The 27,187-nt window shown below is 41.6% G+C and overlaps 1 protein-coding gene across 1 annotated transcript in view; it reads right to left on the bottom strand.

Annotated features, from left to right (window-relative positions):
* gpr39 (G protein-coupled receptor 39) overlaps positions 1-24,571 on the bottom strand; it is a 54,758-nt gene extending 30,187 nt beyond the window's left edge. Inside the window, exon 1 of the mRNA XM_056289697.1 lies at positions 23,386-24,571. Within this exon, the coding sequence (XP_056145672.1) occupies positions 23,386-24,160 (775 nt within the window). The 5' untranslated portion in view covers positions 24,161-24,571. The remainder of the gene's footprint in view (positions 1-23,385) is intronic.
* Between the last annotated feature and the right edge of the window lie 2,616 nt (positions 24,572-27,187).

The raw sequence follows: 27,187 nt of genomic DNA, 5'->3' as shown, positions 1-27,187 counted from the left end.
ACCATAGTTCGCCATTCGGTAGTGGTCGCCTTTTGTCACGTAGGTGTGTTTATTCCCAGGTCAAGGCCGCCTCTGCCTTGTTGAACATGGCCTACTACGTCTCGGTGGCGGAGGGCAGATTTCAGGACTCCAGGAGTGTTCTTATAGAGTCTATACTGAATACCATTGGGCCCAGGAGCTGACATAGATCTTGGCTGCTTTAGCATCCTCTTCACCTCGCTCCATGTAGGGGGTCTTGTGTCCATATGGTGGTCAGGTGGGTGAATTGGTGGCATGTCATCCGGGATGGTGACTGGCTCATGTCTCCGGACATCAGAGAAGGTCTTCTTTAGGTGCTCTTCCAGATCTCGTATGGGGACTCTGAGGCTCCTATTCTTCTCGCTGTCAAAAAGGCTCTTGACAAAGCTGTAAGGGTTGCTGCAGAAGTGAGTCCTAGCCTGTTCTTTCCTCTTATGCTGTCGTCTGAGGTGTTCTGCTCTTTGCAGCTTTGTCAAACGCTGCTTTATTTCAGCCTGCAGTGCGTCAAGCCCAACCCTCTCCCTCTGTGGCCTTCCTCCACTGCTTCCTCAGTTGTCTTCTCTCCTTCACCAACCTGTCAATTTCCCGCTGCCTCCTGGATTTGGGCTGAGTTGAAGGGTCTTTCTGCCTACTGGGTATCTTCTCCTTTACCCCAAATCTCTCTACGCCATAGCTGTAAATTATGGCTCCCATGTTCTCCAGTTTTCTTTCAACTGTTCCCTTTTGACCTTCTAGCAAGAGGACAAGGTCAGAGTTGATGGTCTCCCACTCAATCTTCTGGCTGGACTTGGGCCACAGGATTTGAGGTTTTCTTCCTTCCATCTTCCTCTCTGCTGCTGGCTGTGGCTGGCCGGGCTCCAGACCGGAGTCCACTGGAGGGTCTATGCAAAACTGAACTGTGTATGGGGTGCTGATACCCTGAGGACTGTGGGGGTTCTCCTGCCTCTGGGCTTCACTCGACTGATTTGGCCTACTTCTTAAAAAGTATTGGTCAATGAGAGGCCCCTTGCCCAGCTCAGAAAATGAGAGAGAGAGAGAGAGAGAGAGAGAGAGAGAGAGAGAGAGAGAGAGAGAGAGAGAGAGAGAGAGAGAGAGAGAGAGAGAGAGAGAGAGAGAAGGGTGGCTGATGTGGGGATAGTGAGTCAGGAAGTGCGGTAGATTAGCAAGGATGAAGTGTCCACCTATGAAGAGAATGAAGAGTTGTATGGTGGTTTGTCAAGATAACATACCAGTGGAGGCATGGATATGTTTAGGAGAGGTGGCAGTGGAGTTTTTAAACTTCATTGTTTAACACAATCTTGGAAATTGAGAGGATGCCTGAGGAGTGGAGAAGAAGCATACTGGTACCGATTTTCAAGAATAAGGGCGATGAGCAGAGCTGTATTAACTACAGAGTTACTACAGATCTACAAAGTTGATCAGCCACAGCATGAAGCTATGGGAACGAGTAATAGAAGCTAGGTTAACAGATGTGATGATTAGCGAGCAGCAGTATGGTTTCATGCCACGAAAGAGCACCACAGATGTGATGTTTGCTTTAAGAATGTTGATGGAGAAGTATGGAGAAGGTCAGAAGGAGTTATATTGTGTCTTTTTGGATTTAGAGAAAGCATATGACAGGGTGCCGAGAGAGGAGGTGTGGTATTGTATGAGGAAGTCGGGAGTGTCAAAGTATGTAAAAGTGGTGCAGCATATGTATGAGGGTAGTGTGACAGTGGTGAGGTGGCGGTGGAAATGACGGATGGGTTCAAGGTGGAGGATCGACTCTGAGCCCTTTCTTGCTTGCAATGGTGATGGACAGGTTGACGGACGAGATCAGGCAGGGGTCTTCGTGGACTATGATTTTCACGAATGACATTGTGGTCTGTAGCGAGAGTAGGGAGCAGGTTGAGGAGAGCCTGGAGATGTGGAGGTATGCACTGGAGAGAAGAGGAATGAACATCAGTAGGAGCAAGGCAGAATACGTATGCATGAATGAGAGGGAGGACAGTGGAATGGTGAGGATGCAAGGAGTAGAGGTGACGAAGGCATATGAGTTTAAATACTTGGGGTCAACTGTTCAAAGTAATGGGGAGTGCAGAAGAGAGGTGAAGAAGAGAGTGTAGGCAGAGTGGAGTGAGTGGAGAAGGGTATCAGGAGTGATTTGTGACAGAAGTGTACCAGCAAGAGTTAAGGGGAAGATTTAGTGAGACCAGCTATGTTATATGGTTTGGAGATGGTGGCACTGACGAAAAGACAGGAGGCGGAGCTGGAAGTGGCAGAGTTGAAGATACTAAGATTTTCGTTGGGCATGACGAAGAAGGACAGGATTGGGAATGAGTATACTAGAGGGACAGCTCAGGTTGGACGGTTTGGAGACAAATCAAGAGAGGCGAGATTGAGATGGTTTGGACATGTGCGGAGGTGAGAAGCTGGGTATATTGGGAGAAGGATGCTGAATATGGAGCTGCCAGGCAAGAGGGAAAAAGGAAGGCCAAAGAGGAGGTTTTTGGATGTGGTGAGGGAGGACATGCAGGTGTCTGGTGTGACAGAGGAAGACACAGATGACAGGAAGAGATGGAAATAGATGATCCGCTGTGGCAACCCCTAATGGGAGCAGCCGAAAGAAGAAGAATGTTTTTAGTGTGTGGGGCAACAAAAACAAGTTCGAAAAGAAAAATAAAGATTGCATATTTTCCATGATGCAGGATAATCATCATCTATTTGCTGTCTTTGCCCCTCCATCACCAGGCCGCACTACAGCTGTTAGGGGCACACGCACTGAAAGCCGGCCTTGCACCACTGAACGTCCATACCGAGGCTCCAGACTGCTCGAGTTCTGCCTCTGGTGCTCCTCGATGACTCACTGCAGTGACGCAGCCTTGCCACAGCCTTCCTGATTCTTGCACGTTTCTGTTTTAGAGATGTGTGTATCCCTGATGAAGATGCTCCATGTGCTCACTGTGCAAATTCTCAAAAACTGACATTTTATGACCCAGTGTCCACTACAGTAGACTTCATAAAATGGACTTGAATGTCATGCTTAAAAAAGTTCAGATTCACTAAAATCTCATTGAAAGTATTCCTCGGATTCTAACAATCAAAGTTATTTTGCTAAAAAATAATTTAACGTGATATTTTAGGACTTGAGGATCTTTCTTCCATAGAATGTCAAAATTCAGTTGTCAGGCATCTTTTCCACCTTTTATTTCAAGTTCACAAGGTCCGGTTGTAAAGCCGGTAATAAAGGTTTTAAACCTTAGGTTGCCTTGAAGGCACATGAAGAATTTTCATGATAGCATGCAGTCTGAAGATACAGCTCCTGGTCTATAATGTCTACTACAGAGGACGCAAATTTATTGGCCAGGTCTCAAAGAAAGAAAAAAACAAATGAATGAATAATGGTAGATGCTGTTCACTGAAGCAGGTGACAAAAGTAAAAAAAAAAAAAACAAACAAAAAAACCCCACATTAACAGCCATCATTTGATTTAACAAAATGAGCCGTTATTCATTGTTTTGCTCAGCTTCATAATTACTAAGCCCATTCAGCTGGAAGATGTCTTTGTGTAACATATTGTATTTCAAAGCCACATTATTCTCCGCTGCTCAAGGAACCTTGTTTTTTTAATTTAGACAATCGATCAAAAGTTTTTGAAATCAAAACTTCATCAATTCAATGTCAAGATCCATCATAGAGGATGTTGCAAGTGTCAGTATCCTGCTGGGTAACTGCTTTTTGTTGTGTATGGGGGGGGGGACATCCCAGACTAGCAGAACATTTAAATTAAAACCAACTTATCGGCATTGAATTGAATCACAACGTGAACGACAGTGGTATTTTCCTTGAAAGATAATTTTACTATTATTTACTATGTGCTAAGTATTGGTTATCTTTATTTTAGGCAACACATCCGTTTTATCTATCACACCACTTTGTAGGTTAGAGGCCAAAGTGTGTCCCATTTGTCCGAGTGCCCACCACTAAACTGGGGGATTAGGGGTTCCCTTGCCAAGCCATACCAAATACTTTAAATTTTTACCCTCATATTTTTGTGTACAAACTACCATCTGCAGTCTATCTGGTCTTGTGGACCCCTATTGTGTTTTGTCCTGTACTGCACATGGACAACACTTCATAGTAGGCTATAATTATCTTGGAATGTGTGGACATATTAGGACTCAACCCCAGCCTGTGCAGCTGGATCCTGAACTTCCTGTCAAGGTGATGCCAGGTGATGAGGATGGGCTCAAACACCTCTGCCTTCAACACAGGAGCCCCCCAGGGCTGCGTCCTGGGGGGGTCCCCTCCTCTACTCCCTGTACACCCATGACTGCGTGGCCACACATATCTCCAACTTGGTGATACAGTTTGCTGACAACACGACGATGATGGGCCTGATCACCGACAATGACAAGATGGCATACAGGAAAGAGATCAACAATCTAACAAAGTGGTGCCTGGAGATTAACCTCTCTCTCAATGTCGAGAAAACCAAGGACCTGATTGTGGACTACAGGAAGCGAGGGGGAAGGCTGGACCCAATCACCATCAACGGGACTGCTGTTGAGAGGGTCAAGAGCTTCAAGTTCCTCAGTGTCTACATTACCGAGGACCTCACCTGGGATGAACACACCAGCCATGTGGTGAAAAAGGCACAGCAATGCCTCTTTCACCCCAGGCAACTGAAGAAGGAGGTGCTAATGCAGCGACCAGGACACATACCCACATCCGACTTCCCACCCACAGACACGGCCAATTGTGTCTGTAGGGACGCCAGACCAAGCCGGAGGTAACACGGGGATTCGAACCGGCGATCCCCGTGTTGATAGGCAACGGAATAGACCGCTACACTACCCAGACACCGATGATGTACATTTCTAAAAGACACAGTCCATTGTTGTGACAACAAAAACTCTGACTGGAGAGAGTCAAAGTCCCATTTTCACATGCTTACTGCATATAATAATAATAAAAATAATTTTATTTATATAGCACCTATCTAAAAAAATGTTACAAAGTGATTCACAAAAAAAACCACACAGTTAAAACCAGACAAGACAGGAATAAGAGTAAGATGAAATAAGAGTAAAATTAAAAACAGTAAAAATAAAAACAAATATCAAACATTTGTAAAAGCTTTCATAAAAAGAAAAGTTTTAAGATGAGATTTAAAAGAAGCTAAAGACTTGGTTCGTCTTAGCTCAGCAGGAAGCGCGTTCCATAGTATGGGGGCTCTAACAGCAAAAGCCTGATCACCCTTTGTAACCAACCGAGACCTGGGAATAACTAGCAGGGCTCCATCTGCAGACCTTAATGGTCGAGGGGGGACATACCAAGTCAATAAATCACAAATGTATAAAGGAGCAATACCATTTAAAGCCTTAAAAGTGAGCAGTAAAATTTTAAAATCGACTCGAAATATAACAGGGAGCCAGTGTAGGGAGGCAAGCACAGGAGTGATATGGTCATGCCTCCTTGTTCCTGTAATGAGCCGAGCAGTGGCATTTTGTACCAACTGCAGACGGTGGCGTGAGACTTGCTGATACCAGAATAAAGTGCAATACAGTGGTCAAGCCGAGAAAAGATAAAAGGGTGTACAACTTTTTGCAAATCGACAGCTGATAAAAATGACCTAATTTTGGAGATTAGCTTGAGTTGGAAAAAGCATGACTGAACAACATGTTTAATTTGATTGTCAAAACTGAGGTTAGCACCAAATATTACCCCAAGATTCCTAGCAGCCTGTTTAAGATTACCTGACAGACCACCAAGATTAGTAGCAAACGGACTGATGTAATTTTCAGGACCGAACAGAATGACCTCAGACTTATCATCATTGAATTTTAAGAAAATTTTTGGACATCCAGGATTTAATGTCGGTGAGGCAAGCTGTGAGATTTAATAGGGCGCTAGGATCAGTGGGTTTTAGTGGCATGTATAACTGAGTGTTGTCAGCATAGAAATGGTAGAGCACATGGTGATTTTTAATGACCTGGCCAAGGGGCAGCATGTATATAGAGAAGAGAAGGGGGCCAAGAACTGAGCCTTGAGGGACACCACAACTCAACTGAGCCACTGAGGAGGTAGAGTTACCCAGAACAACAGAAAAAGTTCTGTTGGTGAGGTAAGAGTGTAATAAGTTAAGAGCCAAGCCCTTGATGCCAACCCAAGTCTCTAAGCGATGTAGGAGGATGTTGTGATCAACCGTGTCAAACGCAGCACTTAAGTTCAAAAGAACTAAAATTGAGCAGTCACCTCTGTCTGCATTCAGCAGTAGATCATTAGTGACCTTAACTAGAGCTATCTCAGTACTATCAAGTGCTCTAAAACCAGAGTGGAAACTATTAAAAACAGTATTTGTGTTCATAGAAGAAATCAACTGAGAAGAAATTACTCTCTCCAGAACCTTAGATAAAAAAGACAATTTGGAGATTGGCCTGTAGTTACTTAGGGACAGGGGTCTAAATTATGTTTCTTCAGCAATGGGTGAATGATGGCATGCTTAAAACTGTTTGGAAAAGAACCGGAGGCCAGAGAATTATTAAGAATTTGAAGAATAACGAGGTTGACAGTCGAAAATACTTTGATAGCTTAGTGGGAATTATGTCTAGGATGCAGGAGGAGGAGATCATATTGGAGACTGTAGTCTCCAACACTGAAATTGTAATTGGTTGAAATTGGGTGAAAGAGGCAGAATTAACATGGGAAATAGAACGAAAAGAGCCTAGCTGGATTTGGGACCGCTTCAAAAAGAGAATTGGAGGGACCATTAATGACAGAATAAATTATCCCGAAGAGAACTTTAGGATTGTGGTTATTTCTCAATATTAGTTCAGATGGGTATGCTGATCTCGCATCCTTAACTGCCTTATACAGCTGCGGCGCTTAAGTTTTGTATAGAAGCATTATCTGTACTATCAACTTTATTGTTGCTGCTTGTGCTTATCACCGCCATCACTATTATCGTCACCGTCACCATAGCATGGTACAATTTTGACTCCAAAAACCAAAGAGTAGCTTAACATTTCTGAGACATGGATTCCCTCCGCTCTTTCTCTGAGAAAAATTGGGGTTTTTGTTAAACCCCTGACGCAAGCTCTGTAGCCAAAACAAACGCATGAAATTTGGATGTTGTATTCTGTGAAATGAAATCGACCAGTTAACCCTGATTTTGTGACTTTTGAAGCAAGTCACTAACAAATGACCAACCCTAAACAGTCACAGAGAAACACCGTTCAGGGCCCAGACACACCAAACCGACATCAGAGAACTAGCGGTGACGAATACAATGCAAAGACTACAGTCAACGACCAACTGGCATGTGCGTTCTGCGCCTGCGTGAGAGCAAATAACTCTCCAAACCAGCAGGTAGCGGTATTCTGTATTCGTCATTCAAAATTTGAAACCGGAAGACCCAGGACTACGGCTATACAAACCGTAAACAAAGCAGCATTTGCTTACCATTTTCACTCAACATTCGCTCACTACAGATGGTGTCATAATATAGCTACTTCTAATCGAGAATACGTCTGATAAAAAGTCGTAAATGGCACTGGCATTGTAAGCCCTTGGCCTTTTGGTTGTGTAAGAAGAATGGAAGAGGCGGAGGTGAAAAATAAGGAGAAACCGCACTAAATGGGTGAACTCATGGGTACTACAACGACAAGCTCAAGGGGTTTTTCCGAACCTGTGTCGCGAGCAGGCAATAAAATAAATCTTTCATTTTAAAAATTTCGCTCGGCTCTTTCCTGTTCAGAGCCTGTGTGTAGCCTCATGACTTCGTCGTTCACTTGTTTTAGTAACTTCCGTTTCTCTTCTCGTGAACGGATTGGCTAAGCTGAACAGCCAATCAGAGTGATCTCTCTCTCACCGACGGGCTCCGGCCAAAAAGCTGCCGACAGGGGTTCCGACTAGTGCCAACGGTGCGGGACAAACCGCAAAAACTAGGGCCACAGACGCTCACTGACAGCCGGACATTGGCCGATGGTCCTGGTGTGTCACGGCCTTTACATTACCCTAATGTTAATGTTAGCGTTTTGCTCATATATTTATACTTGTACATGTAAGGTTGGTGGTCTTTTGTGCAGAATATTTCATAAAAAATGACAGATCTCTTATGCTTGTGTTGACTAAAGACCTTGTTCCAGGTGTTTAACGGAATCCCCTATTCCATTTTGTCCATAGAGATTGAGCCAAAAGAACCCACACAAAATGAACAAAAGTCATCCCTGACCCACTCTGTCATCATTATAACCTTACCACCATCGTTATCATCTTCTTCTTCATCATCGTCATCATTCAATCTCTATTACCGTTAATATTACTGTCATCACCTCAGTCTGGCCTGTGCCCTACTTCATCTACTCATCATTGCCACCGCCATCATAATTATCATCATGTCATCACCACTACCATGATCACTGTTAGCGCAATATGACCCTCATAACCAGTGCCTAACAATCTCTATACTGTATTATGTGTGACAGTAAACAAATGGGCAGCAATCACAAAGCTGGTCAGAATCAATTACTCACACTCCAACAATCAGTGTGCACAATGAATTGAACAAATGGAAAAAAGGCCTACTTAAATTCCTTGGCTATGTTTTTTTTTGTTTGTTTTTTTTTTTTTTTTAGTATGCCCTCCCTCCGCACCTCATCCGGACCTGCTCTGAGGTCACCAGAGCATACAAACTCAATTTGATTCACATGCTGTCCAATCCTAAAGACATAATTAGACCAGTGAAGATGTACGAGTGACTGGAAGCTGAACTGGACAGGGAGTGGACCGTCACATTCTTGTACTCAAGGGTCTCGAGGCGCAGTGAAATCAGATGAATATTTATGGGTGTGTTTATTTGATCTTTATGATGAACAAATATAAAAATTAATTAACAGTACAATTTTGCTTAATAATTAGAACAACAGAGAAAAATGCCCACTGCAGTGAATCAGCTAATTAAGGCAGGATTATGAAAAGAATGTTACACTGTCATTTAAGCAACACTTGCATTTCAGCATATTTATATACAGTATGCAGAATGACAAGTGCAACCTTTTGTCTCAGCGTGTTTTATATTAATATAACCTTTTGTGTCAAAGTATTTTATGTTAAAAGATTTGACATGACAGTATCTTGTTTAAGATTAATGGAAAAGGAGTTAGTACGGAGCCAACATTTATCCATCATTAGTTTTGTTATTACAAGAAGTAAAATCTTGAAAGGCTGACTGAAAGTCTCTCCTCATCCTTACATGACTGATGCAAAGCTGTCTTAAGGACTTTGGCTGTGTCACTTTGATGCTGTCGGTGTCTCATTGTGCCAACACCTCCATAACATAAAGGATGTAGCCTAGTGTTTTCAATGATGAAATTAATAATAATGAAAATCTACTCATATATTTTCGGAATGTGTGTGTGTGTGGTGTTAGTGTGTGTGTGTGTTAGTGTAGATAGCGGGACCGAAAACTAAAGCACTCATGATCCTAATTCTTTTTGGAGGTGGAAGGTATTGTTCCAGAGAGTACGGGAAAAATCCCAGGAAATTAAAATTATGCATAAATATGCATAAATATGCAAAATATGCATTTTTCTAAAAATGGCTAAAAAACACTTTTCTCGGCATTTCAGATAATTCTGAGCATTTTTGATTTTTTTCACCTAAAATTTTTTTCTGGGACCCCCCCCCCCCTTAACTTGGAAAATGTGACCCTCTCCCCCTTTAATGTTATTGTGTATGCAATGTCATGTATGTGAAATATGCTTGGTTGGAACAACTATTGGCCTCAAAGGGGCAGTTAGGGCAGTTAGTGACAGGTAGCAAGCAATTAAAATGCTTTGCCGTGATTGGCTCTGGACATGTCAGGTGATATGTTACGTGGCCTGCTATTGGTTGCTGTGAATGTCATGTGATGTTTACACTGCACAGTGTAGGGTGTTTTGGGCTCAGTGTTCAATGTACATTTTGTTAGCACATGTTTAATAGCTTTTGTAAAGTTTTTGAATATTGTGTTCTGGGTGGCGAGTACATAGTCAGCTCCCATATTTTCGTAACGTGTGTGTGTGGTGTTAGTGTAGTGTGTGTTAGTTAGTTAGTGTAGATAGTGGGACCGAAAACTAAAGCATTTATGATCCTAATTATTTTTGGAGGTGGTAGGTATTGTCTCAGAGAGTAAGGGAAAAATCCCAGAAAATTAAAATTATGCATAATTATGCATAAATATGCAAAATATGCATTTTTCTAAAAACCACTTTTCTCGGCATTTCAGATGATTCTGAGCATTTGGGGGGAGGGAGTTGGAGTGGGGGGGGGGGTTTAGGGGCAGGGGGAAGGCGGTTAGCTGGCAGGATGAAGAGGAGGGAGATTTAGATGGGTGGATAACCAAACTGCTACATTGTAGCGGGGTTCTTCTAGTCTACTCATATATTTTCAGAATGTGTGTGTGTGTGTTAGTGTAGATAGCGGGACCGAAAACTAAAGCATTTATGATCCTAATTCTTTTTGGAGGTGGTAGGTATTGTCTCAGAGAGTAAGGGAAAAATCCCAGAAAATTAAAATTATGCATAATTATGCATAAATATGCAAAATATGCATTTTTCTAAAAATGGCTAAAAAACCACTCTTCTCGGCATTTCAGATGATTCCGAGCATCTTTGATTTTTTCACCTATAAAAAAAAATTTCTGGGACAGAAATGTTTTGGCATTATGCAAAATATGCATTTTTGCAAAAATGCACTTATGATCCTAATTTTTTTTTGGAGGTGGTGTTCCAGAGAGGACCAGAAAAATAGCAGAAAATTAAAATAATTATAATAATTAAGCAAAATATGCATTTTCTAAAAATGGCTAAAAACCATTTTTCTCGGCATTTCAGATGATTCTGAGCATTTGGGGGGAGGGAGTTGGAGTGGGGGGGTTTAGGGGCAGGGGGAAGGCGGTTAGCTGGCAGGATGAAGAGGAGGGAGATTTAGACGGGTGGATAACCAAACCGCTACATTGTAGCGGGGTTCTTCTAGTAACATTTATAAAGTATAAATAACGTTCATCGTTTACTTTTTTTTTAAAAGTAAGCATACACACACACTACTGAGCCTCATTTTGAATCGTCTTGAAGAATTTCCACAGAAGTTGGATCAGCCTATGTTCTCATTTTCCACTTTGATTTTGAGTATGATTCTGAATCCAGACCTTAATGGGCTAATGATTTTGATTTCCATTGATCATTCTTAGGTTATTTTGCTCTAAACACATTCCTCTGTCTAATAAATAAAGATTTTCAGCTGAAATATTTCATTCATCGAGGTCTATATTGTGTTTTTAGGTGTTCCCTTTATTTTTTTGAGCAGTGTAGAAGGTGTGATCTAAAAGGGATTGGAGATTGCAAGGTGGTGACAGGGGAGAACGTTGCTAGGCAGCATCGGATGGTGGTGTGTAGGATGACTTTGGAGACCAAGAAGAGGAAGCGAGTGAAGGCAGAGCCAAGGATCAAATGGTGGAAGTTGAAAAAGGAAGACTGTTGTGTGGAGTTCAGGGAGGAGTTAAGACAGGCACTGGGTGGTAGTGAAGGCTGGGCAAGCACTGCAGAAATAGTGAGAGAGACAGCTAAGAAGATGCCTGGTGTGTCATCAGGACAGAGGAAGGAAGATAAGAAGACTTGGTGGTGGAATGATGACGTACAGCAAAGTATACAGAGGAAGAGGTTGGCAAAGAAGAAGTGGGATAGTCAGAGAGATGAAGAAAGTAGACAGAAGTACAAGGAGATGCAGCATAAAGCAAAGAAAGAGGTGGCAAAGGCAAAGGAAAAGACGTATGGTGAGTTGAATGAGAGGTTAGACACTAAGGAAGGAGAAGAGGACTTGTAGCAATTGGCTAGACAGAGGGACCGAGCGGGGAAGGATGTGCAGCAGGTTAGGGCGATCAAGGATAGAGATGGAAATGTGCTGACAAGCAAGGAGAATGAGCTGAGAAGGTGGGAGGAATACTTTGAGGGGCTGATGAATGAAAAAAATGAGAGAGAAGGTTGGATGATGTGGGGATAGTGAATCAGGATGTGCGGTGGATTAGGAAGTAGGAAGTGAGGGCAGCTATGAAGAGGATTAAGAGTGGAAAAGCAGCTGGTCCAGATGACATACCTGTGGAGGCATGGAGATGTTTAGGAGAGATGGCAGTGGAGTTTTTAACTAGACTGTTTAACACGATCTTGGAAAGTGAGAGGATGTCTGAGGAGTGGAGAAGAAGCATACTGGTACCGATTTACAACAAGAATAAGGGCGATGTGAGGGAAGTGTGACAATGGTGAGGTATGCAGTTGGAATGACAGATGGGTTCAAGGTGGAGGTGGTATTACATCAAGGATTGGCTCTGAGCCCTTTCTTGTTTGCAATAGTGATGGACAGGTTGTCGGACAAGCTCAGGCAGGAGTCTCCATGGACTATGATGTTTGCCGATGACTGTAATCTGTAGCGAGTGTAGGGTGCAGGTTGAGAGCCTGGAGAGGTGGAGGTATGCACTGGAGAGAAGAGGAATGAAATTCAGTAGGAGCAAGACGGAATGAGAGGGAGGACAATGGAATGGTGACGATGCAAGGAGTAAAGGTGAAGAAGGTGTATGAGTTTAAATACTTGGGGTCAATTGTCTAATGTAACAAGAAGTGCAGAAAAGAGGTGAAGAAAATAGTGCAGGTGGGGTGGCGTAGGCAGAGAAGAGTGTCAGGAATGATTTGCGACAGCTTACCAGCAAGCATTAAAGGGAAGGTTTACAAGATGGTTGTGAGACCAGCTATGTGATATGGTTTGGAGACAGCGGCACTGATGAAAAGACAGGTGGCGGAGCTGGAGGTGGCAGAGTTGAAGATGCTAAGATTTTCATTGGGAGTGACGAAGAAGGACAGGATTAGGAACAATTATATTAGAGGGACCACTCAGGTTGGACGGATTGGAGACAAAGCAAGAGAGGCAAGATTGAGATGGCTTGGACACGTGTGGAGGAGAGATGCTGGGTATATTGGGAGAAGGATGCTGAATAAGGAGCTGCCAGGGAAGGGGAAAAGAGGAAGGCCAAAGAGGAGGCTTATGGATGTGGTGAGGGGAAGACATGCAGGTAGCTGGTGTAACGGAGGAAGATGCAGAGGACAGGAAGAAATGGAAACGGGTGATCTGCTGTGGTGACCCCTAACGGGAGCAGTAGTAGTAGTAGTAGCATATACATTCTTTGTTTGGAATTATTAAATACAGCAAACTTATTTCAATATATGAGAGTGGTGGCTGACACTTTGCATGGCTTAGCATATTGCCAAAATATGTCATGCATGGGCCTCTGATATCACTGGTGGTCATATTTTGTCATATCAACATATTAACAGTTTTGATCAAATGCATGTAAGATGGTGCCCATGACAATGCTCTTTGCATGAACAGCCTAATTTAGGGTGAAAAACAGAAACCTTATGACAAATTTAATCCTTTTAATTTCATCAATTGGTTCTATGCTCAAACCATGGACAAAAATGACTATAAATATAGCTGCATACAGCAATGAGGGGGTCAAGCAGTCCAGCACAGCAGAGTTGTCATGAAAACTTGATCTGCTCATGTATATAGTGTGGCCGTAAGCACTGGTAGCAAAAAGTTGCTGCTAATTGAAGTCCCCCCCCCCCCCAGTGACCACTTTGATGCAAAATTTGTTGCATACTCAGGAAGGTGTCCCAAACAATATAAGCATGATATTCGTTTTAACTTGGCCCCTGACATGAAAAACAATACCTGATTCCACGGAAATAGCTATATCTCTTTACTCCTAGACATTGTGCCTTGGAATTATTCAGATAATCAGGGGGGTGGGGGGACGGGGGTGGGAGGGAAGGGCTGTTTCACTATATCACTGCACTGTCACTGCCACAGGGTTTTGTTTGTTTTTGCTTGTTCCGTACATTGATGTGTAGCAATGTGGAATATATGTGCCCTACCCTGTTCATTTTTGGTAAAAATTAAATAAAAATATTTTCAAACGAAAGAAAGGAAGGTGTCCTCAGTCCGTACGACATTTGGTGTCAGTACATCTTATACAAATACAGTGAGAATTGAGGATGTCAAAGCAATTTAAAGATGGCAGGAATTTGGAAGATTTAGTGTGGAATTTAGAGTACGCCATACATTATACAATGGCTTAATAAGAAAATGTGAAGTGCTTTGGGTGTCTAGAAAAGCGCTTTAGAAATGTAATGATTATTACTATTATTATTATTATTATTATATGGTCATATATTGTTTGTCTATGGGACACACACCCTCTGAACAAATGCTCACATCTCAAAAATGTTAAACTTTAGGTCCAATGTTTTTTCTTCGTGAGTGGCTTGACAAGTTTTCCTATGTTTTGATGTATTTTTTGTGTACGTGTGCAAAATTGCACGAGCAGCGGAGTTAGACATCAATCAATCAATCAATCAAGTTGCATTTTATATAGCGCATCCTTGTGGTGAAAGCACAGATCTGTCTGCCAGACTCTAAATTCCCATAATTCAAATCTTACTTTATTCAGACACATAGGTAGGTCCATATTAAAAACAACAACAACAAAGAAATACAACACAGGACAACAACACAAAAATGTAGCTAAAAACGACAGTTCACAAGTCCACAATGATTAAAACCTATCCAGACATTTGTTGCAATGTTTCCAGAAACAAGAGGAGTACCTGGTGTCACTTTGTGTAGGCTCAGTTAAGAGCATTATAATTACATTCTTATAATAAATCAACCGACAGATAAATTTGTACATAAAATTCCTCAAGACAGCATGAAAAGTGGGACCATTACTAGTCACAAACATATGAAACCTTATACGAAACCTCTTGGATGAAATTCTGTTTCTAAAAAGAGAATGACGGGAAAACCGCCGGACATATCCTTCCACAAAGTAATTGCAATTTGACAAAAGAATTACTTTTCTAAGGTAAACTCACCAGACATCAATAAGAAAAATGCATTTTTGCTTATGGCAGCGCCCCACACTGGTCAAATGACACAATTCTTTGCACGACCTCAGGAAGGGGTCCCGAGTCCATATACCAAGTTTGGTGTCAATAGTTGTTGAGATATGACCTCATATCTTGTTTGGCGGCTTAGCCACGAATTTTTATTGGCTTCAATAGTCACCAACGATTTTGAAAATCAAAAATCTATAGGATAAATTTTGTGAGGCTTGGTCTGAAGATCACCTGTAGAAAATTTGGTGAAAATTGGACAAACTGTGTGGCCTATGAATTTTTTTTAAATCTTTTTCATAAAATTCAATATAGCGGAAAATCAAATTGGTGGAAATTGACATCACAGTATGTGTTGAACTCTGCTTCATTCAAGGAATCCAACAGTACCACATTTTCAAAAATTGTTCATACGGTTCAAAAGTTACACGCACTCCAAATTTGACCCGTTGGTGGCGCTACGGCGCTCAAGGCATAGACTTGCAAGTTGTTGAAAAGAATCATGGGACTGTCCCCACTACGTGTGCCAAATTTCACAACTTTTTACCTCACGGTTCTCGAGGCTCCCATAGACAGCGTAGCAGCAACAACAAGAGAAGAAAAAAAAGACGAGGAAACATAATAATAGGCAAGGGCGCATATATCATTACACCTTAGAGGGGGGGGGGCACAAACATGGAATTTTCTCAAGACTACAACTGTGAAACCTTACCTGAGACGCTCCATCTCTGTCCAGTCTCTGTGTTGCTGCTGCTGCCTTCCACAAACAGATTTACTGTTATTGTCTAATGGCACAATTATTGATTAGCCCTTCATTCATTTTCTATGAGGACTTTATCAACTAGTATTTGTAATATTAGAGGGGTCTTCCTACTTAAACAGTGGCATTTTGAGCCTACAAAAATATGTCCTGACCTTTAGTCTTTTCTCTGCCATGTTTTGATAAACCCTGACCTGGCTCGCTCACACACACACACACACACACACACACACACACACACACACACACACACACACACACACACACACACACACACACACACACACACACACACACACAAACACACTGAGGGAATTAATATACTTTAACTCAACTCTAATATAACGCTTATATATACCGTAATGATCAATGTGGGCTACTAAAGGTTCTAACGTTAGCAAAGATTCACAGTTCACAGTCGCTAGCTAATGATTGCCGGCACACATTTAAACAGCTAAGTAAACATTCATGTTAGCTAGACGATCATTACCATGTGTAGTGATATAATGCTATGTATATCCACTGGAACTACACTAGGTGTTATATACTACCCGGGCTGTTATTATGGTTACACCACGACCATGTATGGTTATTACGTCTACCGCCATGAAGTAATACTTGGGGTAGTATTGGTAGAGGATCAATGACCACACCGGGTTGTAGAACTCAGGTTTAATCATGGCTCAGTAGGCAGACGTAATAACTATACATGGTCGTGGTGTAACCATAATAACAGTCCGGGTAGTACATAACACCTAGTGTAGTTCCAGTGGATGTACATAGCATTATATCACTACAACATGTAAGATGTAGCTCTTCCACATTTACTTTAAACATTCACCAGTGAGTCACCAGTGAGTCTCCGACTTTTTAAATTAAAATAACCAGAATGTAAATGCCTGCCCCAAATAATGGCCTGTCTCTAACAAAGGCCGGGTGCGCTACGCTGTTCAAACAAATACACGCCCTTGCTGTTATTGGAAATTTTACAGCTATGATCAATGCAAAGCTCGCTCGCAAGCTAGCTAGCAAGCTAACTTAAATATGGATCTGGCTGGGGATAAGTTAATTCACTTGCGGTGGTAAACACTATAGCTCCCTCCAGCAATAGACGTGAGGCATGGTTAAAAAAAACGGGGCTTTATTCCTCTATTGGACCAACCCGTGAGAACTGGGTTAAAAAAAGAAAAAAATATACAATAAAGGAAATGTATGTATTTCTTGTATTCACAATTCTTAATTCCCTTACAGCAATACAATAGGTACCATATTGAGCTGACACTTTATAGTATATGTAAATTAGGCATTATATATGTCATAGAAAAAAACAACGAAATGAAGTTAAATTCAAACATACCTCGTAGGCTGCTTACTATTTAAGAGGTGCTAAATCTTGCTTGCTTCGTCCTTGTTCTTGCCCGAGGTCTTGCTATTGTTATTTTGGCGCGTTTTGCGTTTCGCTTGAAAGGTGTTTCGTTTTATTAATTACGTGCGGAACACTAGAGCGGCAGAAATTAGTTCCGCCTCTATTACTACTATAATATAGGTAGGAACAAAAAACAAAAAAATAGCCAAAAGGTGCCAAACTAGAAACCCAACTGACGATGTGAGGCAGTTACAAACACAGTCTGGTCATGTTTTTAAACCTTTTATTCTGCTGAGGGGTGCACTTTATCTTTGAACAAAAATGTTGTCCTGTGTCCTGTGTCAGATGTCTTGTCACCCAGCCACACCAGCCACTAGAATCACTCACTGAAGACTCAACTTGCTACAGAGATTGAATCTTGGAAGCGTAGTCCAGTAGCAAGCAAAGGTATCAGGATGACTTAAGCCCTTAACATTATTTCCCAAATTCCCACATAGTTTAGTATATGCAACGGTTCAGACCACTGAGCGGGATACATAAAAAATAAAAATAAAACCTTCAGAAGGTTTTATTGCGGTGAAGAGCTCGCCTTTTAAGTTTTGAACTCCATCTCTCTGTCTCTTATTGGACGCCCTGTAGTGTGTGGGTATCCTGTAATCAGCTATAGTTATAATCTACATCAGCCAACCGTTTAGATGGGTGTGAGTTTCCAAAAGGCTAATGGTATATTTCAGTTGTGTTTATGTGTAAATTATTCCAAAAGTGGAGTCAGATACTATAAAATACATAGAAATAATTTAATGGGGAGGACCACTTCATGTTTTTAAGAAGTTGGAGGGGACACCACCCACCCGGGATCTGCACCCAAGATAATAAGAAAAAGTAGAAACACTTAGGATGCCTACGCAGCTTGGCTGCTTGGCTGCTTGGCCCCCAATTAAAGAAGCTTACATGAAGTAATCATAAATGCCATGCACGGCTGCATGGCTGTGAAATCAATTCCTTTCCAAAGTTTCAACACGGTTCTTCTGCCTCCCTGAGATGAGTATTTACCTTCAAGCAGGCACTGAGCTGAGATGGAAATGGAAGCTAAGATGGCATCTCTGACTCTTATGAGACTGCCATTCTTTCAAATGGCTGAGCATAGATTTAGTGAAGATGAAAATATACAGACTAAGAACATAACAGGGCGTATAAATAGAGATGACAGCATGGATGCTCTGTGGCTTCCTTTTTTGGTTTTGTGTGGCTTATTTCTTTACCACACTTGTTTCATATGGTATATGGCTTTGTTTATTTGTTTCTTAATTTACAAATATGAAAAATTTTAAAAAGATACAATATATTATTGGAAAGAGAATGTGACAGAGAATTGCCTAAAAACCCTCTAGGGGCTTGAAAAGTGACATTCTCCAGGCAGCATTCTACAGGAAACAATTACAGCAAGGTTGTATGCACAATTTGTATGTATCTATCAAAAATTCCAGACATGGCAAAAGACAGAGACAGTTCAGCACAGCACCCAACAACAATGCATCCCATAAATACCCATGTTACAGCAGTACAATGAATCAGTCATAGGCACAACACACACACACACACACACACACACACACACACACACACACACACACACACACACACACACACACACACACACACACACACACACCAAGAACACGTGTTTCTTGTATAATAACACAGACAGAGTTTTAAAGTTAAGGTAATAAATCCATAATCAGAATCTGATAAAATTGGAATAGTTTCAAGATATTAGAAGCAAAGGTCAATAGGTCCATTTTGTACATGATAAATGACTCACACTTCACAGTTAAGTAAGTGCATGCTTAAATGCCGGATGATTAGGCTCAGTAAATTTAATCATTTATGATAGTTGAATAGACTAACTACACATAACAATTTCATTTTTTAAGAGTGAGCGGTCTGTGTATTTCAAATAAATTTTGATTAATTTTATCATTTGGATTAGATATGACAGAAAAAGTCAGAAAAAGTCAGAAAAAAGGTTGAAAAAGGGGAGGAAGCAAGAGCAGCAAGGGTGTAGAATGAAGTCCCATGCTGTGATTCAAACTAGTGCTGCAATCGCAATGTCAGCCTTTGCAATTATATAACCGCAAAGGGCTGCGATTTAATTAAATAACAAAAATGTGCAAGTGTCAACGTCTGTTTGTTTGTAGTCTGCATATCTACGCCCATAATTAAGAGATGACCAATCAGTCGCTTTTTAGCCAGTGACGCGTGCGCAGTCTACGGTCACATGACTATCCGGTGCGCTGCGTGCTGATCAGAAAGAAGGAAAAAGTGGATACCGATTACTATATTGGGGAGATGGGTGGCTGGGCAAGTGGTGACTGGTGAGCAAGCGGCAATACACTGTTATATATAGATTGGCTAACGGTCAAAATGGGTGGGCACAGAGAGCAGGTGGTTTACATTGCAGATTCAAGATCAGTTTTTCTTAAGCCAAGTCAAGCTTAAAAACAGTGGAATTAATTTTCACCTGACCCACTATCAGTTAGGTTGTATCAGTGAGAAGTGTGCGGGGAAAAATTGCCAAGCAGCAGGAAATGGACGGCGTTAACCAAAAGCCCAGCGAGGCTGCCAAAAGAAAGAAAAGAAAGGAAACGGAAATGAAAGAAGCGGGCACAAAAAAAAAGAAAGAAAAAAAGTCCCTCCAAATAGTCGTTTAAAAAAAGCTAAACAAAGTGAAGAAGAGGGCATTCCGATAGAGGATGTCGAGCTAGCAGATAGTAGCGGTAGCCTGGAAGCGTCTACCATCGGTTGCAGCAATGCACAGCCTCAGCTAGCTAACAACGAAAACGTTAGCCTGGACGTCTTTAGCTCCAGCAGCGACACACTGCCTCTGCCAGGAGTAAAAAAACAAAAAACAAAAACGGGAGAGGAAACGGACAAAGACAAGGATGACCAAACAGTTTCTTCAAGCACATTTGCAGTGGCAGGATTTTGAGGACTTGATCACAGAGTTTGCAAAGAAAAAGTCAAGAAAGAAGAACGTCTAAAGGTAAGAATCATTTGATTATGTTGTCTGTGCATTGAGCAGCATTATCTGTTGTGATTGTGTGTTGCTGTGTATTTTGTGGATGAGTTTATTTGATAAGCATATTGGGCCCTGTGATGGTCTGGCGGCCTGTCCAGGGTGTCCCCCTGCCTGCCACCCAATAACTGCTGGGATAGGTTCCAGCATCCCCGCGACCCTGAGAGCGGGATAAGCGGTTTGGATAATGGATGGTTGGATGGAACATGTATATTGTATCACTGTGGTGTGATGCTGTTATATTGTATTGGAGTCAGTTTGTCAAGTTCATTATTGGTTGGTTTTTGCAGTTCTGTGGGAAGTTGCCTACCTCACTTAGTGGGACTTATTTTGAAACCTGCATTCAACTGTGCTGTGTGATTACCTTAGGATGGCATTGTTGTAAGCCTATTCCTAGTCAGTCACATTATTATGTATCGGTAATAACTTGTGCTGTCTGCTTGGGTGGTTTTCTGTGAACACAAATATTGCCATAGTGTAAAGTCATACACTGCCTTGGGATGATTTAATCCATTGTTTCCTTGTCTTGTGATTTGTGAGTGAAATGGCAGTACTTGGTCTGTTGAAATGTATAGGCATACCTGCTCAGCTGGACTGGTTATTCAGCCTTTGACCAATAGGTGTTCAATTATGGTCTGGTGGATTTGACATGCCAGCTTGACTGGAAACTCAAAATAATTAAGGTGGGGTTTAATGGCTGGGGCGTGGGGTGGGTGTGGTGATGTGTGTGTGTGTGTGTGTGTGTGTGTGTCTGTGTGTGTGTGTTTGGGGGGGGTATGAACTTCAGTGCCCAGGGGCCCCTGGGGGTACTAATCCAGCCTTGGTTATATGGCGATATTTTGGATTTAAGCTCAGGGATATTGAGCAGAAAGAGGTACTGTGTAAAACATGCAAAATGAAAGTCGCTATACGTTGCGGCAACATGACAAATTTGTATTATTTGTATATGTATAAATTTATTATTTCACAATATATTAATATTAACTTTAGAGCTTGTGATCACTGAATGATCAAAACCATCCCACAATTTTTTTGCACTTTATTGTTTCCATGGACATGACTGGCAAAGGGAATTTTTTTTCCAAAGCAATATCTTGGACAATGAAGCAGGATGAGGGGCAGCCAGCATTGACAAATAAAAATGTATTGTTTACAATTTCATGATAAAATGTGTTTTTAGCATTGCATTTGACGCCCTTGGTGATATATACCTTGCAATTATGTAGTTATGAGCTAAAGCAACAAAACTCTTCTAAATTGTGAGCTCTGAAATTCTTCTCCTGATGTTACCAAGAGTCACTTCTGCTTGGATATGAGTCTGCCAAGTGTATGTAGTGTGCGGTGCTGCATTTTATATACCGAATAGTGTGGCCCAATACTATGCAGTATACATTGCATAGTTTAAGTATGTAGAATGAGCTAACGATTCAGACACCACTCTTGAGAGGCACTCTCAAGAGTGTTTGGGAAAACCGGGTCACACTGTGTTTAACTGTTGCTTATGGGCATTAAAAGAGAAGACTGGGCTTAGTGTCAGGCTAACTTTAAGTTTGGCACTGTTGTATTTTTAATAAATTATGCATGGGGGCCAGAGCTCTTGCCTGGTGTCCACCCTTTGAACCTGGTCACTGTGGTCTCTTGCTTTGGCATCATTTAAATTATCCTTGGCCATCCTGAAGCACAACGGACTCTTTTGACTGGCAATATATGGAGCTATAAAACACCTGATCAAAGAGCATCCTGGTAAAACTTGATCATAGGAATTCACATCAAAGTGATTTATTATATTATATATTAAAAAAAAACCTTAGTAGTTGACATAGTTCTGAACTCTGCCTTAGGTTCGGGGCTACTTTTCTTTACAGAGGGGTGTGATGCAAGTAGTTTCTGGGTTTTTGTTGTCATTGTAGGAATGATGCTAGTGACAGTATTACAGCAAGACTGCACATGCATCAAATTCAAGCTAGCTTACAATGACAAGTAAAGTCTGTGGTTCTAATTTAAATGACCATAGGAATCCCATAAGTATCTACTGATTAACGACCAAGTTAAAAATGGAACCCAAGCATAGCACTGAATTTGAAGCTGCAGCTAATACATGTCACTGCTATGACAAAAAAACAACAGGCGACTGCAATTACAAAGTTATATGAGATGAGTAATATTCAAGAAAACAGATAACACTTTCAAAGGACAGCAATGGGGATTCTGAGTTCAGCAAACTACATCTAGTAGCATTGAGATGAAAAGGGCTTCAGGACTTAAAATTGATAATCTCAATCTTCTTCATTGGCTTATGCGTTTGAGAAGCAAACTCAGAGCGGTAACCATCTTGAGGCACATAATCCTCTGAGCTTTTCTTAACGGCATTTATAATGTATTCAGCATGGTGATATAATGGTGGAGCATCTAGTAAATTGTACACATTTATTTCATTTTCACTAAAAAACAGAACATTTCGTATCAATTCTAATCCCTGCACCTTGGCAGAATGCCATGGCTACGGGACTGTGGAGGATTGAACGGCTGTGAATCTATCCTCAAGGTTCAACAGTTCTGAGGACAAACTTTGCCAAACAAAACTTACAGTGGCAAGTTGATTTATGTACACTCTGTTGCTTTGGGTTCAATTGAGAACACAACCTGAACAAAAGCTGTGTGTAAAATCAATCACTTGAATGCTCATAACGTTGAAAAGGCAGTTTTGACTTGTGTCTCGCATTGCCACTCATGGGACAGGGTCAGAACCATGGTTTTACACCTGGAGCAAACAGATGGAGAGTCTGTCAGACATAACCAGACGGCTCAAGCAGTTCTAGCAATTTAGCAATGTCTCACAAACTCCCACCCACCCACACAAACACACACACATACAAAACACACACACACACACGCACACACACACACACACACACACACAAAACACACACTGTGAGCCTAACAAACAACTGTGGAAAATCATCCTTTAAGTAGCGATTTCAGTCATCACTTTCGATTTTTTTATGAGATACTATTAAAGTTACCCTCACACCCATATGCACACACACACACACACACACACACACAACCACATACAAAGAAAAAAATACACACACAAAGAGCTGTTATGAAACAAGAGCCCTTTACACATTCCACATTTCTTTGACACCTGTTAGTTGATGGAAAAGCCATCTTTCGGGGTAATAAACTAAAAACTTACCCAAAAAAATGATGGTCTGCTTCCTGGCCGTCTTCATTTTTGAGCTTTCATGCTTGGGACCTCCTGCTCCATTGGCTCCACTAGACCCCATGGGCTTCCATAGCACCAAGATCATAGCCCGGCACATGAAGGCCACACAGACCAACACCACCATGTAGACAATGAAAGCCACAAAGATGCTGGTCCTATACATCACCCACTGTTCCCTTAGGTTTGTGCAGAATGTCAAATTCTGAGCAGGCCTGTCTGAGCGAATGGGAATGTGACCCTCCGTTCCCGTGACAAACAGTGATGGCAAGGCTACAACCACAGAAACCAACCAGGCTAAGGTGATAAGGGAGGTGGTACGCCTTCCGGTGAAAGTTTTGAAATGGAGTGGGTGGCAGATGGCCACATAGCGCTCAAAACTAAGTGTGGCCACATTGAGGATGGTGGCATAGCTGCATATCTCGAACAGGAAGTTGTAGATTTTACAGGAAATATCGCCTGATGCGGACGTGAAGGGGAACCAAATGGCACTGTAGAGCTCCACAGGCATACCGATAAGGAGGACCAAGAGGTCGGAGCATGCCAAGCTCACCATGTGGTCTGTCACATTCTTCTGCAGGTAGCCTTTTTGCAGTAGCACCTGCGTAACTCTGACCGTGACTGCATTACCCAGAATTCCTGTTACCAAGATAAGGCTGTAGAGGACAGTCAGAAACACTTTGACTGGGTAGTTCGGTTCAAGCTCCCTCCAGTCCTTCTCATCTGCTATCTCTGCTTCCCCATTCATGGTAACTGAGCAGCGAGCTGAGATTTCCAACTACTGATTTTTTTCCCCCTTACCTTATCAGTTCTGCGTGGGCACAGTCCCTGCGATTAGATGGAACAGCCAAGATCCTGATCGGTGAGGAGGTTTTGGTGATAAAACCATGTATGGGAGACTGGCTTCATCCAAAATGATCACTGATTTTTTGAGATTATCCGAGACGTCGATAAACACCAAATCACCACAGAAATGTAATCTGATGATACATTTTTCATGGGAGAGGATTAGGTTTGTAGATTCTAGTTTGCTCCAAGAGAAGGTTCAGTGTTTTTAAGCTGAAAGTCTGTTTTTTTGGCCCCGAACCTGGTCCGCCTCTACCATTTCTTATAAGCATTTAGGATCACCGGTGGCCCTAACATATCCTGGTGAAAAGAAGGGTGGCTTTACTCGTCTGCTGGAACCAAACCTCAGCCTAGCTCACAAACAGCCAACAGGGATTTTCTCCTCCCTCTCATGAGGGCAGGGCAGTTAAACATTAAACTTTGAGTCAGAGAGAGAGAGAGAGAGAGACAGAGAGAGAGAGAGAGAGAGAGAGAGAGAGAGAGAGAGAGAGAGAGAGAGAGAGAGAGAGAGAGAGAGAGAGAGAGAGAGAGAGAGAGAGAGAGAGAGAGAGAGAGAGAGAGAGAGAGAGAGAGAGAGAGAGAGAGAGAGAGAGAGAGAGAGAGAGAGAGAGAGAGAGAGAGAGAGAGAGAGAGAGAGAGAGAGAGAGAGAGAGAGAGAGAGAGAGAAAATTCTTCAGGCACATTTCTTTATCATCAGTTACTAAAGTGCCGCTTTTTACACAAAGCATTTCTTACTCTCAAATATATTAGGTCATATATATATATATATATATATATCCACGTGACGTCAAACTGATTTGAATGGGCCAGTACAAATCGATAAAACATGCCTGACACTGACCAGATAATCCCAGTGTTGTAAGCAAGAAGATTTTTAATTAACGTTTATAATTTTACTTAGATTATGTAATCGTGCGATGTGGTCATGCAACACTGACACGGAAAATGATGCATACCATCAACATGACTGCATACATGCAAATGGCTATTAAAATGAAATTGCACTAGACATCAAAACCTTTCTGATAACAGAAGAAGTTGAAGTAATTTTTGGGAAGAAAATGGGGAGGGGACAGGGAAGTTGAAAAGTTCAAATAGGAAGGAAGCTACATTGACATATACCAGGCACAGTTGTGCATGAAGTAGATTTTCCACAAAACCTTCATCACCAGGTCTGCATCACTTGATATTAACAATGAAGCACTTTTAGACAGGAAGGCGTTCAAATAAAAAAAGGAACTTTGTTCCAAAATGATAGAAATACTGTCTGTCAAATGTGACAAAATTATGACTTTTACAAAACGACAGTTGTTAACCTTAAATATTGGTTGTTGAAAAGGCATTAGTTTCAGACTGGATCTTCTGTGTTTCAGAGATTGCAGGATGAATGGACATATACATGTAAATGTAGGATTTTAAAATCAGATTTTGGAAATCAAACCAAACACTGGTTTGATAGTGTATAATAGAGTCCACACCAGAAGTGTGTTGGACCAGACTTTGACTGTCACTCCAAGTGTACACTCAAACTCTTTCTTTGCAGTACTAAATCACTAATACCCCTTTATTCCAGTCCTAAACTGTTCCCATCAATGAAAAATGTAATTTAAACTTGTCATAAAGTTGTATACACAGTTGACAGCAATAGTGGAACAACTTTGATAACTTACCTACTATAAAGAGGAGAATTTAAACAAATTTATTAAATACAATGCCTTTGTTTAACAATAATCCTGCAGCACACAAATGAACATGTAGGATTGTGGAAATCAGGTTTCCAAGAGCTGAGATTGGGGGTGACTGTGGCAGTGCTGTGGAAACTCAAATTTTTCTTTCATCAGTACAGATTTTGGAGAGAAGAAATAAAAAGAATTTAGCCCTTGATTTTCTCAGGCAAAATCTGTTTATATGAGCGAAAGAAGCTGGAATCACAAGCAGGGGCTGGTCCTGATTGGATGAAATTGCCCTTCTTGCTGTGCTTGAAGTTTGTCAGACGCCGTCAGTGAGCTCATCAAGAGCCTGGATGTCTGCACGTTGTGAGCCAGGTGCACGCTCTCAGGGTGAAGCGAGAAAAATCAGAGCTGATTGTCTATTTGAATTGCCACAACCTCTTATCTATCCCCTGCATCTCTCTCAAACCATCTGTTATTACAGCTAGTGCTTTTAATTTGATAGCAAATGGCTGGACAAAGGTTTAACTGAACAAATCTTTTACATCAGGTGTTAATATGACAGAGGTAGGCTGTTATTGATGATATAAATGAAAGCTGTTTATATGCCAGGTTGCAAAAAGGTCATCGGTTGTCGAGATAGTCAAATGTCCAAAGTGCTGCAATAAATCAAACACGAAACGGTTGATAGACATTGCCATTCTCGTATAGCAACACTATTCTTTGGCTCAGTAGGCCATTACAAGTTTTGAGTATATTTGTCTTAAATTTTACACTAATTCTCATAATGAAATGTTTGTTTCTCTAAGTACTTGTGAAAGTACATAGAGAAATCAAAGTGCAAGAACAGAATATATATGAGCAAAAACAGTCGGTGCGGACTTTGGGTGTACTTTGTTGGTCAGTGTGCTACAATAGAGAATGTCTGTAAGGCGACATGTGCAGTGGTATTGTAAACGGCAAAGTTGTGCAGATTTTCAGTCTATTCCGTTGCCTACCAACACGGGGCTCTTCGGTTTGAGTCCCCGTGTTACCTCTGGCTTGGTAGGGCATCCCTATGGACAGGGCCGTGTCTGTGGATGGGAAGCCGGATGTGGGTATGTGTCCTGGTCACTGAGAGAAAGGGGGGAAAAAAATCCAAAATAAATAAATGGCAGATTTTGTTTGCAGTAACAGATCAATTCAAAACTGCTTGTATTTGACATTTACTCATCAGCTGTTATTTTCTTCTTTGGCACTGACCATGAGATAGCAAGACA

Source organism: Lampris incognitus, chromosome 11 (assembly GCF_029633865.1).
Source record: "Lampris incognitus isolate fLamInc1 chromosome 11, fLamInc1.hap2, whole genome shotgun sequence".
NCBI classification, from domain to species: Eukaryota; Metazoa; Chordata; class Actinopteri; order Lampriformes; family Lampridae; genus Lampris; species Lampris incognitus.
The sequence above is the reverse complement of the archived record's forward strand: the minus strand, read 5'-3'. Positions and strand labels throughout refer to the sequence as shown.